The 17,198-nt window shown below is 43.1% G+C and overlaps 1 protein-coding gene across 1 annotated transcript in view; it reads left to right on the forward strand.

The window, feature by feature from the left end:
* Nucleotides 1-2,153: 2,153 nt before the first annotated feature.
* Nucleotides 2,154-17,198, forward strand: part of Fam124b (family with sequence similarity 124 member B) — a 19,150-nt gene continuing 4,105 nt past the window's right edge. Inside the window, exon 1 of the mRNA XM_028789458.1 lies at nucleotides 2,154-3,164. Within this exon, the coding sequence (XP_028645291.1) occupies nucleotides 2,433-3,164 (732 nt within the window). The 5' untranslated portion in view covers nucleotides 2,154-2,432. The remainder of the gene's footprint in view (nucleotides 3,165-17,198) is intronic.

Genomic DNA, 17,198 nt, shown 5'->3' on the forward strand with positions numbered 1-17,198 from the left:
AGAGAGAGAGAGAGAGAGAGAGAGAGAGAGAGAGAGAGAGAGAGAGAGAGAGAGGAGAGAGAGAGAGAGGTTGGATGGAAGGCTGAATAACCGATTCCCACCTAAGAACTTTAGCATCTATGTTAGGCAAAATGCTGTGAGTTTATGAGTTAATTATTTTTGACCCAGGGGTAGGCTTTTTCTCTTCAAACATTTATAGTTCTTTATGCTACTTTTAAGAATTTCAAAAGTTCTTTCAAGAACCAGGGTTTGGTCTAAAGTGGCTCAGAAGCAATGGCTCTGTAAGAGGCAGGTTGTGGGAGAGGAAAGGGTCTTATATCGAGGAAAGAGGGTTATTGTTTTCAAATGTCAGCATGCGACAAGAATTAAGAGGTGGCTTCTTTTTTTCCTAAAGTTTGAGAGCTATGCTTTAAGAAAAAGCCCTCTAACAATTGCCAGAAAGTTAAAACAAAGTGAATCTGATTACTAAGTTGTATGTGGACATCTAAAAGCAATTTGTCTGTTACAAATTGTATTTCTATAATTTTCTAATACAGAAATCTTTGGATTATAGAATTCAATTGATTAATATTGTGGGTAGATCTGGATGGAGATGATTCTTTTTCATGGAATGAAGTTTTGACATTAAACTTGGTCATTCTACTGTTATTAAGTTAGCAGGTCCATATCCTTCCACCTCAGCTTCTTGTTAGTCCAAAAAATTAGGAAACAGAAATTAGAAAAGAGAAGTGGATTACTTGACCCTTTGGCCAAGTCAGGGAAAGAATCTACTTTTCCTTCCATGTGTCTGTGAGAGTTTCACAATGTATAGAGAACTATGAATGTAACCAGCAGATATGTAGACTCACTGAGAGACTCCTTACTGGTCCTTTCCTGGGGTTGCCGCCACTGCTCCATTCTTAGCTATGGAGGGTCAAAGGTGTCTCTGTTTAGAATTAGAGTGCTCAGCCGATTACCAAAGCACAGGATCATAAGTTTCTCACTACTGAAGGAACCCGTGTGTATTAAAGTTAGAGGAAGTCATCCCTGTCATTAGAAATTGGTTTTGAAGTAATTAGAAAGTCACAGCATCTTCTGTAGCATTAATAGCCTCTAGAAAATGATGCATATCCAGACTCATCGACAGCACAGCTATCAGAATAGCATTCTTCCTTTGTTGCTTGTTACAATAGAGGTTTGATATATTGCCTAGAGTGCCTTCTACATAGTCCAATTAGCCCTGAACACATAATGATCCCCTTGACTCAGCCTCCTGAATTCTGGGATTACAGATATTTGCTACTATGCCTGACTATTAATGAATTTAGGAACAGATTAGGTGATTATGTCAACAGTGGGATATCGTTCTATTTAAGATTCGACAGCCTGTATCCACAGGTGAGCCTGTCAACAGGAAGTTGACATGGCAGCTTTTCCTCACCACAAGAGAAAAGAAATTGTGGGGCTGGCCTTCTCAGTTTAAGAGAGGCAGCATTGGATGTGGGCCCTTCCTATCTTGGGTTCAAAGCCCTCAGTCACTTTACTGTATGAGTTTGGTTAAGTTACTTGATTTTTTTTTTCCTATGTCTCGGTTTCTTGTCAGCAACTGGGGAATAATTACTCTCTTCTTTGTAGGTTTGTTGGCTAATTAAATCAATTCATATAAAGTTTTATGACAGTTTTGTAACAGATCCTCTGTAAGAAGACACAATTATTACTGATATAGGAAGGCTCACTTGCAGGAATCTAAGGTGACTTAGTTTTTTAATTTCTTTTAAGCGCATCCAGACTCTAAATTCAGCCAGGGAAAGAGTTTTCAGTGGGGCCAACACTATGTAGACAAAATATCCCTTCTTTGTGACTAGTATACAATGATCAGAAACAAGGCTCTGGCAAGCAGATAAGACCAGGGAGTTTTTTTTTAAAGACGCGATTCTACTCAGGCGGCTGGGTAGGCCACTGTAAACATCAGGATATTTAAGTAGGAAGTCAGAGCCCATTGTGGTCCACCAAATGGATGTCTCTTCAGTGTAACAGAGCTACAGATTGCTATCAGCACAACAGAGCCGCCTCCTGTTCCTTTCGGCCTGGTCATTTCCTCTGAGTTGAATGTAGGAACCACCCACTGGGGGTGGCTCTCCCTGTTACAGGTTTTTAGGTCAAACAGAAACCCTGGGGAATGCCTGAGAAAGCCAAGCAAATAGTTACATCTGCCCAGACCGGATGACATGGAGCGACTGCTGTTGTGTGTAGCAGACTCCACATTTGAGTGACATTCCCTGCTGGAGCACTGGAGGAAGCCAGGAGCATGTGTGATCCGGTGAAGAACTTGGTTCAGAAGTTGCTGAAGTTTTTCTAGAGGCTGAGGGCTCCGGGTGAGGCCTTGGTTCTTAGAAGACTGAACTGCGGGCACTATTGGGTGCCCTTCATTATAATCTTCTCGTAGGCCTGCCATGGATGAGACACAGGAACCTCTAGCCTTGACTGTGCATCTTCTTGCCGACACTGGGAATGGCTTGCATCTGCAGCAGGCTCTGGACCAACTCCTGGATTGTATCTGCCCAGAGTTGCGTCTCTTCTTGGTGTCTGAACGGGCCAGACCAATGAATTACCATGAAAAGTACCACCCGCGGAGGACCCGCTTCCCAGGGATGTCTGTTTTGCTCTTTCTTCAGGAAAGCCTGGGACAGGAACGGTTGTTTCGAGTCTTGGACTTCCTACAGCGTTCACCCTGGCAGGGATTCCGTACCCAGCATGCGCAGGGGAGGCCTTGTCCTTACTTCCCTGCCAATCAGGAATTCTACAGCCTGCACAACCAGATGCCTGTGTGGGGTATGAGGCCGGTGCATTGTGGCACTGATATCCTCAGGGTGACTCTGTACTGCAGTTTTGATAACTATGAAGATGCTATCAGACTCTATGAGATGCTCCTACAGAGAGACGCCACTGTGCAAAAGAGCGACTTCTGTTTCTTTGTCCTCTATGCCACCCAGAGCTTCAGCCTGCAGCTCTCTCTGAAGCAGCTGCCCCCAGGAATGTCAGTAGACCCTAGAGAGTCTTCTGTGCTGCAGTTCAGGGTTCAAGAGATCGGCCAGCTGGTGCCTCTTCTACCCAATCCGTGTGTTCCCATCAGCAGCACGAGGTGGCAGACTCAGGACTATGATGGCAACAAGATTCTGCTGCAGGTATTTTATTTCATACATTTCTGGAGGGTACCGGGTTTGCCAGAGTTGGTAGGGTCAGATTCAGGACCCTGGGGGGCTCAAACAAGCTAGACTTGACCATCCATCCTCAGTAGGTCAATTAAAACGACGAGTAGTCGAGGAAGACAGAGAAAGGAGATTTGTTCAAAGGGGTTAAAATGGGAGAACAAGGGAAGAGGTCCAACGCCCCCTCCCACCCCCCCTCCTCCTGGCATGAAGGTTAAGTAGAGGGCAGTAAGTATTCCTAAGCAGTCCTGGTCAGGGTGTGGTTCCAACCGTCATCCATCCATTGTGTCAGCTCAAGCCTCTCCTGCAGGACAGCCAGGCAAGTTTTCATGACTGTGTAAAATCTCTTTCTGGGAGTCAACCCCCCCCCCCAACCTGCTGCCCGCATGGCCCTAGTTTTACCATCTCTGCAGCATGAGATTTCTGAGTAAATTCAGGTTTCTTGGAATCCACTGTGTCGTCATTAGTCTGAGAGCCAAAGGGAGGGGCCCAAGCATTTCTTTAAAACAGCCTCATTCCTGTCAGGACAATCCCTCAAGCTCATGGAAAGGTGTGGTGTGGAGGGACCATAGAGCTAAGTTACTCAGAGGTTTTTCAACTTGATCTCATACTAAGAAACTAGGGAGGTTTTTAAACTTGCCCATGCCAAGTAGCACCCCAGGTCCATTAAAGCAGCAAATCTGGGGAGACCCAAAGCCTTTCCAAAACAACCCCAACCAACCAACCAACCAACCAAACAAACAAAACCCCAAATGCATTGTGAGAAGCTAATCAAATATTGCCGTTGACAGCCACAGACTTCAAATTATACAAGCACTGTATGTGAAAGATAAGAAATATCTGATTTGTGTGATCTTATAGCTGAAAAACCTGAGACTCTGATGATACTCCTTCCCCTGAATGCCCTTCACTATGCCTGTCACCCATCCATATACACTGCCCACTCAGATTCAGTAATATTGTTACTGGAAATTTTGAAACATTTTGCCAGAGTTGTAACATGTCACTGGGGTAATGGCGGTCTCCTGTTGTGGTTCTTAGTCTTCTTAATAAAAGAATTTAAGAATAGACTCAAATGGAGACTCAAAGACAAGTTTCTTGGAGGGGAGGGGGAGGAGGAGGAGGAGGAAGATGGAGAAGGAGAAGAAGAAGAAGTAGAAGCAGAGGCAGTAGAAGAAGCAGCAACAACTTAGAGCAGGCAAGCTATAAATCTCAGCAACTGCCCAGAGGAAGGAGATAGACAAGAGAAGGAGAAAAACCATGCTGTTTGACTTAAGTCTGCATGGAGAACAGCCATGTGACAGGGAGAGAGCCTTAGAAAAGGAGTAAAGCCCAGAGTGTTGTAGAAAGCACACTGAGAAAAGGGATAGAAAAAAATAAGAAATGTTCCACTTAAGAATGGGCTGTCTTGAACCCCCTCTGACTGGCGATCTGAATTCTTGCTTAGGCTGTGAGGCTAAGCACTGCAAGGGAATATAAATGACAGTTAAAAATATCTCTCTGGGTTCCCTGAGGGACAAGCCTGACTGCATAGGGGTTGATGTCAAAAGTATCCCCTCTCCAGGAAAAAGACATTGGGATGGGTATGACACTCATGCCTCACTGGACAATGACAGGGGGACCAGAGCCATTACAAGGTCCCCTTCAATTACTGGATGTCAGGCCTCTATCCTCGCCTTTGCAAGATTAGAATCGCCACAGCCCTTCTATACCTAGAGAAGGGAGGAGATGTCAGGGGGAGCCCTGCTTATACATTGAAGGCCTAAAATCAGTTGTAGGCCTAAAATCAGCAATAGGCATGTCATACATGCATGCTAACACCAAGTTTTGGGTCTCTGTGGAAAAACATTGAAACAAATGGCTATAACCTATTGTAAACAGGCAGCTTTTGTGGAAATTTACCAGCCTGAGTAGTCACAGACCTTGTAAATAGGAAGCCTTGGTGGATAATACCAACTTAGATAAGGACAAGTGAATCATAGCAGAGTCATAGTGACCTGTCCCCTGAAACTTCACCCAGCCGATACTCTGTTCTGAAAGATATCTCTGCGTCTCCTGAACACCCATGCTCCAGTGTCATCCCCTTCCCCATATCCTGCCTTTTCGTGTTTATAACCCCTGTGTGAGTAAGTAAAAATTATGATTTGATTTAAAAAAATAAATAACTAAAAAGAAAAAAAAAGAATGGACCGGCTTGAGGTACCCTGGGTCCTCACAGGGAGCTGATCCAGGCTCTGGCAATGGAGTCAGGAGTTCTTTCCACAGACCTAAGGAAGGCAAAGTGCAATGGTGCTTGGGTAGGTTTGCAGCATTTTCCATTCCTGACCAATTCAAACAGAAATCAAGTTCAGCGGCCATAATGGCTTCTTTAGAAAATCTGAAAACCACTCTTTTCAGCTATCCTACTAATGCTGAACACAGCCCAGTGTTTATCTAATCATGATGGCTGCCATGTACTGTCCATTACGACACATGATGTGGCAGCTTTGACACTTAGTAGCTGTTGTGACCTCAATGAAGTGGTACTGGCATCTTCCTGTGGTAAGGCTGTTGATCGTCATGGAACGACATAACACTAATAATTCCACATCAGTATATTTTAGCTACTGTTGTGCATGTTATGTACTGTACTAAGATTTTTAAATCACTAAGTTTATTTAATCTTTATAACAACCTCTGGAGTCACTATCATTCCTGGAGAAGAGCGAGGCACAGCTGTTTGTCCAAGATACAGCTAGCATTTGTCTCTGAGCTCTTAAAGTCTGTTTGACTAATGTTAGCACCACAAAGGTGGGGCATAGGAGATAGTCAGGGCGGTGACAGTTCGTGGGCTCATAAATGCAAAGGAAGTAAATGACCATCAAAGCAAATATTTCATGGTGTCTGCACTTGGGAAATGATCAGAACCTGCCCCCTTAAGGCCTAGTGTATGCAGTAACACTAGGAAGAAATTGTTGCTTTAGTTAATAAAATATGAAATATATGTATTCTATCATAAATAATTCCTAAATTCCTTTTTCTTTGAGTAAAATGCAGGACATACATATTGAACTAAAATGAAAGCCCCAGAAAGCTGGGAACGGACCCTCAAAACCTGTGCTCAGATATATTACTGGGAAATCTGGGTACCTTTCATGGGTTCTTTGTCTTACAGAGAAAAGAATTTAAAAATGACCCAGTGTGAAAGATGTCTCTGCTGGTAAAGGTGGCTGTACCAAGCCCAAGGACCTGAGTTCAAACTCTAGGACTCATGCTGGAAGGTGAGAAGCATCGTACGAAGTGTTGCTCTCTGACCACACACACTTTGGTTACCAAGCAACGGCCTAGTGTATTACTTCATGCTTAGAAAGGATGGAGAGATGTCCTTTCTTTCAGATGCTTCATGTATAACTCCCCAATTTCCAGGACATCTGAACTTTCACATTTACTTCTGGTTAATCTCCAGAACTTAAAATAAGCATCCCTGGCATACAGTAGGGAACATGTCCTCATTTGTTCCTGCTCTGAAGGCTAAGTGATGTTTAATTCGGAGACTCCATTATATAATTAGTTACTTTGGGGAGTTGAATCAAATTTGGGGAGTCTGGTGAAGTTTTTTGGTGAAAGGAAAACCAGTCAAGAATATGAAAATAACTCCATTGTCTTGGGATGATTCAGGACTCTCAACACCTATGAAGTAGGGACCCAGAGAGTGTCCTTCATTTTTGTGACCTTCCTTGGACGCTGGTTTGTGCACATCGTCACTACTCCAAAATCCTGGGATTTGGCTACTTCTTGATTGTTTTGTATCTATGACTCCATACTTTTTTTTTGCAAACAAAATGAGGAATTGTTTTCTAGAAAATTTTACCATCATTTCTTGTCCTAAAAATGTTTGAATAGAGAGTACAAAAGGCTAGACTATGCTCTGCTTTAGAAGTTGGTGTGTTATAGTTACAGTACAGCCATTGCTTCTCTTGGAATGAAGTAAGATGTTTAGGATGCAAAGCCCAGTGTAAACTTCCTTGGGATCAATGTTAGGACAATAGGGATGGGTGATGAATGCTCTGGCTTTTGTAACTAAGTGGTCTGGGCCTTAAGTAACATACAAAGCTCTGCTTTTCTACATTGCTCTTGGCTCTATAATCAGTTCACAATGTCCCAGTAAAGTTTCTTGATTAGACTCCAGTTGGACCAATGTTGACTAGATTCTCTCTTCTGAATTAATGGGTGTATTCAAAGAGTGGAGTTTTATGAATGGAGTTAGTCCTAAGCAAAGATTTGACCTTCACCTTAGATGCTGTGTGGGGTCATGCTGATGTATGGAACTGTCACAAAAGGGTGAAGGTCCTTAATGAAGATCCATGTGGAGAAGGCAAGTGCCGAATGCTTAAGATAAGAAAATAATGTCTATCACTAGGAGAATCGTAATTACAAATTAGCCACTCCACAGATAACCTCTCCATAGGGCAAAGGGGCCCAAGTATCTCCAGTGCTAAATCCAGGGGGCCATGAGGAAATTTTCTTAAGAAGTGCTGAGGAGTCAAGCATGGGTTACATGGCACAGAAGGAAGCCAGATACTGAAGGGAGGAAATGTGGTTTCAATGGTAGAGGCAGTGTATAGTACAGTACTTCCTTAGCAGGGCACACACAGCACATTGCTTGAGGCTGCATGTAGCTGCAGTAAAGGGAAAGATCTCATTGCATGTGGATGGATAGACGGCCAGAGGTCAGGTCATCAGAAATACGATTGATGATGGGATATGAGCATCAAGAAGGAAGTCATCTTTTCCAGTTCACTTCTATGAGGGTAGTATCCAAACTACTGCTTAGTATGTGGGAGGCATGTACCTTCTTTTATGAGTGAATACTTGAGAAACAGTTTCTATTCTAACTTTAGTTCACAGGCTGAGGGAGCCTGTGAACAGCACTGACATGTATGATTTGTATTATGAGAATCAAATGTAAGAACATACATGCAAGTGCTTTGTAATGTAGAAACTTCTGGAAGCCATGAGAAAGTGGAGCAGTCACTGCTGTGTGTGTCAGGAGGCTGTTAGCTCTCTTGCTAAGTGATATCATCCATAAAACTTCTTGTCATCACCGCAACCCAAGACTCTATCCTCACTAAGCTGAATCCATTATTTATTGTCCCTACCAGTGCTGGGCAAACTGGACTCTGTTCTGTCTGCATGAATTCACCCCTGTAAGGCATTTTATATAAGTGGAATTATACAATATTATCTCTCCAGAAATAAGAAATTCATTTGCAGACTTCCTTTCTTCATATCTGCATCTCTAACTCATACTAACACAGACTTTATTACTTTTTGCATTTCCATTCTCCATCCCTACACCTGACTCACTTCAGTGATACCCTTTCTCTCATATCTGTACTCGCTAGGTACCTGGGTTATTCTGCGCTTAGCAGATATGGCTCAGGCTGCTATAGAATAGTAGCTTAGCATTGGTAGTTTGTCAATGGATTAAGGAGGTTTTAAAACACAGTTAATTGGAAAAGATTTTCCACTCTTCAGTGTTGGGTTATGTCTTGCCTGTGGGCTTGGGTCCAGTGGGTTGAGTTGTGGGTCCTGGTGTCTGCTGCCCCAAAGGTGGATGTAGGTCTGTGAGAAACTGCAGGGCTCCACTCCAGGCATGGGGAGAACACAGTCTGAGACCCCACGGGGGCCAGAGCTCTTGGGTTGGGGATCCCTGGCCAAGGGGGCAGCCAGGGACCAACTGGTCTCAGGCCTTTGGGCTCTCAGGCTCCACTGAAAGGCCTCAGAAGGATCAAGATGGTTAAACCCAGAGCAGAAAGGGACGAGGGGGAGAAGATGAGCTCTGGTGGTGCTTGGTGGGAAGGGGGATCTTGGTCAGGGTGACTTGCTTGGCTGGGTCTTGGCTGGGTCTCCATGGCTGGAATGTAGAGAGGTTGTCAGTGGGAGATTAGAAGGCGGCTCTGTAGTTGAAGACCTTATCCATGGTTCCCCACGGTGGGCCCCAAAGAGAGAGGTAGTTCAAGTCTTAAAATATGGTCTTAAGATCTTTAGTGTTATGGCAGAAAATGGATGAAACTATACCCCAGTATTCTCAGGGTGGGCCTGAGGTTGAATACCTTTTTCGAGGAGGGGGGTCTGGGAAGGAATGTTTAAATGGCTACGCCATCTGGCCTTTAGGTATCTCATGATTATGGAGATGTCTTGAGGCTCTGCAGCCTGTAGTCATGCCCTCTACCTGTGGAGGAGCTAGTAGGGGCATTGTCCTACATGCCTGAAAGGCACAGATCAATGGAGGTTTTCAGCCTCATGTCAGGAGCCTGGAGTCTGGGAGCATGGCGAAATGCATGCCATCCCTTGCAGGGAAACCTGTGAGGTCTCCAACCTTCTGGGTCTCTGGCCATCTCTAGCCAGTGCTCGACCAGAAATCATGCTGTCCTTTTACAGTCCTACACTTCAGTAAGTCTGGTGCTACTTGAGAGTCTCTTCATATCTGTCTCGATGATTCTACACTACCGTTCTCTCCTTTAAAAAGCCACCCATCAGTGAGACATGGTGTTGTTCACCTTCACAGGTACAAGCCTGCTCCTCAATAGTTGAATCTTCTCTGATGTATTTTCTCATGTTTTTCAAGCTGAAACTTGCAAATGTATGATGGATATTTTCCCTGTTTGTCATAGCTGCTGATGTTTTCTGAATGTGGGAAAACCTTGTTCTCAATTTGTGCTCAATTTCTTAGAAAGATGAGCTCCCAGTGATCATGTTTCCAATAAATGCATTTCATTTTTTTTTCCAAGAGAAGATTTATTCCCCCTCCAGGGATTTGTCTCAATCACTCCGAATTATGTTTCTTTTGGAAATTTCTGGTTTCAACCAACCACATTACATTTCTAGATTGACAAGGGTTTTCTTTCATATGGCCTAAAGATCACAGGCTCCCCCCAACCCCCACCCCTTGGTTTCCCCCTCTAGCTTAGGAAGATTGCAGAAACATTCATCTGTATGGAAAAAAAGAAAAAGATATTCACTTCAAATTCCCTCTCCTTTTTTGTATTTAAGGGTTTGAATATCCTCAGCTTATGCAACCACTAAGTTACATGGCCCAAGCTTGAATTTTCTTAATACAGCTTCATGGGATAACTAAATGGTAGCCAGGAGCTTGATCTATAGAAGTTAATTTCTATTCATCTCTCTGTGAAAATAAAAAAACACAAACAAACAAACAAAAGAAAAACATTGTATTTTGTATTTCGTTAAGTGCTAAGTTTTACCTGTTTAACAAGTACTGAGTTCTGGTTATACAAGAACTTAACATGCTGGAGGCAAAGTGCTAAATTCTGGAGACACTATGGTGAAGATGTTTATGATACCTTGGCAGAGTCCAGGGACAGATTCAGATAGCATGGGATGATTCAGAGAAGACAAACATATAACCCAGCATACAACAGAATGGCAAGTACCAAGGTCTGCAAAAGCAAATTGTGGTATTAGTGATGGTGACATAGCCATGACATATGTGACATTCACATATACCAGGTGCTGTTATGTTTCAGCTTCATGACAATCCTGGGATGTTAGCACTTATTATCTTCTCTTACAGGTGAACAATCCGAGGCCTAGAAACATTAAGTGATTTGTCTAAAGTCCCACAGCTGATCAGTGGCAAAGTTGGTATGTAGGGCTGCCCGATGCAAATACAGTGACATTGAGAAGACCTTCATGAAGAGACATGTCTCTACTTGGAGGTGACAGATTAGCATTTCCAGGAAAAAGGCTCTAAGGAAGCTCTTCTAGCGTGGGATGATAGGTGAACGCAAGCAATGGGAAAGAGTGAGTTATGCTTAAGGGCTCGAAAGTGTTCAAAGGGAGAAAGTGAAGTCTCAGTTGTAGTGACTTCTTACTGCAGAAGGTGAAGGGCAAGACAGGCTAATCGGAGGAATCCTGCTTTGTCTTGAGATGAGCAGGACGACATTATAGGATGATGAAAGCTCCCCAAGGAGCACAGCTGAGAGCGGACTGGTGGGAGGAGAGAGGAGAGAGGGGGAATTAGATGGTTGCTTAGATGTCAGGTGAGACGCACTAAGCTTTAAGGCTAACGGCAGTGAATGGAGAGAGGGAAAGCCCTGAGACTGTTAGGAGTCCATAGTGACTACTATACCCACAGCATGTAAAAGGGGCAGAGGAAGCTCTTGCTTGGGTAGCCTAGTGGTCATCAGGGAAACAAGGCAGTGGAACACTGTTACTGTGAAGGGTGAGATTGATTCAGTGGTATAGATGTGGTGAATTAAATATTTAATTAATAAATCCTGAGGTCAGGTTACTGCTACCTGTACCCATGGTTTATGTTCCCAAATGAAAGACACACACACACACACACACACACACACACACACACAGCCTTTATATGTTTATATGACTTAAACAGCACAATAGCTGGGCCACTTCCTAACCTCCATGTGGTTAATCCCTCCCTCTGATAATCATGAGTTACGACTTACTTACTGAATTCTGTATTCTACCTTGGCTACTCTGGACCCAGTGGGCAGTCCTCTAGGCTGAGCTCTCCTGCTCCTACATGGCTGCCATGCCTCTCTGTCCTCCACTCTTCTCAGGCATGGCATCTCTCCTCTTCTTCACACTCTCCCTGCATGGTGGATCTCTTCCTTCCGCCTCTCTTCCAGTCCAAAACCCAGGAAATTAAAAAATGTCTGTCCTTCCCAGCTATTGGGTGTTGGCATTTTTATTTACCAATCAGAACCAATAGGGGGCAAGGTCCCTGAGGCTGTATGCAGATACTCATATAAGCAATTTTGGGGACCCAAATTAACATTAGAATACAAGCAGCATTAGGCCAAAACCATTACACAGATGATTTTGAGAGTGTGTATTTGAGAAGTTGGTACCAGGAAGGGAGTTGGGTAGGTTAAGAGACAGATTAGAGTGGTAGCTATGCTTCTGTGAGCCTCATTAGTTTGATGATTTAAGGCATAGATATCTGAGGTTGGGCTAGGCCAAGATATATAGGTGTGTATATGAGTATTTCTCAACCTGTGGGTTGCAACCCCTTTAGCAAACTTCTATCTCCAAAAATATTTACATTATGTGATTTGTAACCATAGCAAAATTACAAGTATAAAGTAGCAGTGAGAATGTTGGGGTCACCACATCATAAGGAACTGTCTTAAAGGGTTGCAGCATTGGGAAGGTTGAGAACCACTGCCCTAGAATAAGAAGTCTCAGAGGGGCTGGAGAGATGACACAGTTGTTAAGAGCACTGGTTGTTCTTTCAGAGGTCACAGGTTCAATTTCCAGCACACACATGGTAGCTCACAGCCATCTATAACTCCAGTTCCAGGGTACCTGTCACCCTCTTCTGGTCTCCACAGACAAGAGGCATACATGTGGCTCACAGACATACATGTACACAAATCACACATACAAATAAAACACGAATACTTTTAAAAAGAGGGCTCAGGTCATCCCTGGAGCACTGTGACATTACATGAATCATCTGAGACAAAGGCATCTTTGTGGGAGCTGAGGAAGGCAGAGGGAAAAGGGAGAAATGGAAAGGAAAGTTGGTCTAGAAACTTAAAGAGAGCGCAGCAGAAATATGGGATACAGATCACAGAGGAACGTCCTTCCAGGAGCTAACAACAAAGTTGACAGCAGATGCTCGTGGTAACAAGCAGTTTGTGGCATGGTAGGAATAGGCAGAGGTCATAAGAGAGAGGTTAGTGGGAAAGGTACAGGTAGACAACAGATTTTAGAAACAAATGCTTGGCAGAAGAGCAGTAGGGAGCAAGCTAGAGGGAGCAAGGGAAGACAGGAGACATGAGAAACCCTATTACTATCCCATAGGAGCAAGGAGCTGAGACAGAGAGGGGGAAGAAAAAGGAATGAAGAGAAAAACATGGTTGATAGACTGGGGTGTCTATCAATCAATAGAGATGGAGAAGGAGAGGATACTGGAGTTCACAACCCAGAGAAGAGCTGGTCAGTTCCCTGGATGTATGAAGTCATAGTAAGTTTGATGTCGGAAGGTTGCAAGCTGTAATTAAGGATAGTGTCACCAGGACAATGAAACCTTTTGAAGAGACAGCAGTGGACAGTAAAGGGAGGTTGTACCCCTAAAGCTTTCAGGACAGTTTAATGGGTACAAACCAGAGAGGATGACTGAGGAAACAGTAGGACAAAAGAATGGAGTGCAGCCTGGCTGAAGCTGGAAGCCACAGCCCCATCTTGGCACTAGTGTTCATAGCCATGTGCTTTTCTACACCTTGGGCCCAAGTTAAGAAACATGGATGTGTGACTCCAATCCAAGGCTGGGAATATTTGGTAGAAGAATGGCAGAAAGGAAGCACTATGGGAGAAGAGGTTGGCAGGGAAATGGTTAAAGCAATAGGTCGTTGTCCTTAAATTGGCTGTAGGAAGACAGAAGAGTAAGAGGCAGAAGTCTGGGGACAAGGTTGGCAAAAATCTGGAGACAGCTTAAATTTGGTGTTTCAAAGGCAGAGCATTTTATAGGAGAGGAAATCCACTACAGGGGCCAAGGAGCTAGAGAACCAGAACCGAGTGGAGAGTATTTTGGGCTGGCTAAGAAGGACCCAGTGAATCTGGAGGCCCAGGAGATTGCTGCAGTAGACATAGCTGTGGCTACAAGATGAATTTCATTCAAATTTGAAATTAGTCTATGTGGCAAGGGGAAGTAGAATTCTCTTTTTTAATTTTAAAGTTTTATTTATTTATTATTCATTTATCATAATAGATACATGGATAGATAGAGGAGGAGGAGGGAGGGAGGGAGGGAGGGAGGGAGGGAGGGAGGGAGAGAGAGAGGGAGGGAGGGAGGGAGGGTGGTTGTACTCACACACATGCACACATGCCATTATGATGGGTATGTGGAGATCAGGGAATAATTTCAGGGAGTCATTCTTTCTTTCCTGGGTTCTCGATATCAAATTCAGGAACTGCCTTTATCTACCAAGTCACTTCACTGGCTTTGGTTCTTTGTTTGTCTCTTTATTCCATATACATTTTCTAAGTGCATATTCATTACATATAGTGATGAGTTTTATAAAGACATGTTCATACGAGTACACTATGTACTTTGATCGTTTATATCCTCTTCTTTCTCCATATGCTTGCCATTCCCATTAATTCCTCCATACAATCTCATTTGTATTTTCATGTCATATTTACTTATACAATGTGCTGGTTAGTTTGGCTGTCAACTTGACATAACCTACAATTACCTAGGATGAGAGTCTTAATGAGGCATTATCTACATCACAATAACCTGTGGACAGGTTTGTGAAGTTGTCTTGATTGTTAATTGATATAGGAAGACCTAGCCTATTTTGGGTGGCACCATTCCCTAGGCATGGGTTCTGAACACTATAAGAGAAGAAAGCTAGCTGAGAACTTAGCAAGCAGTTAAGAAAATAGGGTTGAGTGCATTTATTTCATTATGCTCATGACTATGGATGTGGTGTGATTAGCTACTCAAATTCCTGACTTGACTTCCCTCGATGATCAGTTGTAACCTGGAATTCTAAGTTAGATAAATCCTTTCTTCCATAAGCTGCTTTCTGTCAAGATATTTGATCATATCAACAGAAATGATACTATAACATATATTATATGTATATTATAATATATGATATTCTAATATATGTTATCTAATACATATTTAATAGATACCTGTCTAAAATAAATATACAACACAATAAAAATTTTATATATATATATATATATATATATATATATATATATATATATATATATATATAATTTATATGAGAGAATGCATGATATATGTCTCTTTGAGTCTGATTTACTTTGGTATGATGATTTCCAATTATGTTCATTTTCTGCAAACAGCTAATGAGAGCTCTGTTGTAAGCATGTGTGTCACATTTTCTGTATCCATTCATCCAATGGGCATAGGCTGATCCTGTAAATTGGCTGTTGTGAGCTGAGCGGTGGTAGCCCACACCTTTAATCCCAGCACTTGGGAGGCAAAGGCAGGTGAACTCTGAGTTCAAAGCTAACCTCCTCTACAGATTGAGTCCCAGCACAGCCAGGCCTACATAGAGAAACCTTGTTTCAAAACAAAACCCAAAAGACAACAAACAAACAAACAAACAAACACAAACAACAACAAAATGGCTCTTGTGGAAAGTGCTGTAACAGACACGGGGTTTCATGTATGTTTTTGTGATACCTTTCTGGGCTGTGTATCTAAAGACTCTTAAGCTAACACACCAGAGACTTTTCTTTCTGACAGAAGTTGCTAGAAAATGAAACGGGGCTGCAGAGTCAACGTAAGGATTTGTTTCTCCAGCCTGGGTATTCTCATGTTATTCTGGAGTGAATTCTGAGTATGAATAAAACCATGCCTGATTCTATTCTTAGAAGAAAAAGAATGTCTTTTAGGTCAAATATGCAGATATAATACAATGTTCAAAGATCCTACAAGAGGCAGAGATGGTAGTTGGGCTCTCTGCAGACTCGGGGAAATTCTTCAGTGGAATGGTAGATACACGTAGTAGGTTTTGCCTTAAATTTCTGAAAGGATACACAGAATTGTTTTTTTTAAAAGAGTGGGAATTTGGATTGTTTTAAGATTGTGGTAAGGTAGGAGACCTTACATTTTATTTTACAGACTTCTAAAATTACATCATTTTAATATTTTATATATTTTATAGGATAAATTTTACTACTTTTAATCAGGTTGAGTATTTCTAATATAAAATTCTGAAACTGAGAATACTTCCTAGTCTGAAAACTTTGACCTTCAGTGTGATGTCATGTACCGGGGCAGTTAGATCAACAATGTGTAAAATTACTTTAAGGCCATGTGTGTACAGGATACGTGTGAAACATAAGTGAGTTTTGCTTTCAGATTTTGGACTCATTCCCCAAGATATCTCATTCACTGTGTATACAAAAAGTCTAAAAAATGGAAAAAAAAAGTAAAAATTTGGTTCCAGCATTTTGAATAAGAGATATCCAACCTGTCATTTTTTTATTGAAAACAAGCAGATGAAAGAGAAAGACAGAAGAGGCAGGCAGATTTCTGAGTTTGAGGCCAGTCTGGTCTACAGAGTGAGTTTCAGGACAGCCAGAACTACACAGAGAAACCCTGTCTCAAAAAACTAAGAGAGAGAGAGAGAGAGAGAGAGAGAGAGAGAGAGAGAGAGAGAGAAGGACGGAGGGAGGGAGGGAGGGAAGGAGGGAGGGAGGGAGGGAGGGAGGGAGGGAGGGAGAGAGAGAAGGGGGGGGCGGGGCGGGGGAGAGAGGGGCAGGAGAAGGGAGAGAAGAGGAATGGAAGGGAGGGAGGAAAGGCAATGAAGTGAGAGCTTTAGGGATGTAGTGACCGGCAGGTGTAGCGTGGTATCAGTCGTCCACACATAACTACTCAGACACAGCTCCTCTAAGTCTGTGGAAGTGGCTTCCAGATTTGCTCATGTGTCTGAAGACACATTAGGGAAACGTGAACATTTTAAGTGCTCACACTACATCCTTCTCTGGATGCACCTGAATTTCAGAGGTGGGGTGCTAAAGTTGTTGAAATGACCCCCAGGTGATGGCAGTGTGGAGCAATGTTTGAGGACAGAAGTGTCTCCCATGGGCTTTTCAAAGGGTGCACATTAAGGTGGAGCTGACATCCATCCAACAACGGCCCCTCTGTTGTGGCAGTGACTGATACAGGGAGAGCAGCATGCTGAGGTGAGCTCCATCTGGGAATCCCATTGGTGGACAGGGCATCTAGATGTGTACAGGTCTCTAGGGAGTTGGCTTGGCCCCTGGATGGCATATAGAGATTCCAGAGTTGTGGGGTTTAATCTATATTTTCAGAAAGCCTACAGACCTGGAGTGAGAGTTAGAACTGAGGAACCCCAGCAGTCCGGGGTTAGCCCTGTGCTATAGCCTCTAAGGTTCTTTAGTAGGATGCTTCCCGATTTGAACTTCCAGGTAAAGAATATTAGAATAAAGACTTTGGGGAAGGGGAGGGGAAGGAGGAGGGGA

Source organism: Grammomys surdaster, unplaced genomic scaffold (assembly GCF_004785775.1).
Source record: "Grammomys surdaster isolate TR1022 unplaced genomic scaffold, NIH_TR_1.0 125833, whole genome shotgun sequence".
NCBI classification, from domain to species: domain Eukaryota; kingdom Metazoa; phylum Chordata; class Mammalia; order Rodentia; family Muridae; genus Grammomys; species Grammomys surdaster.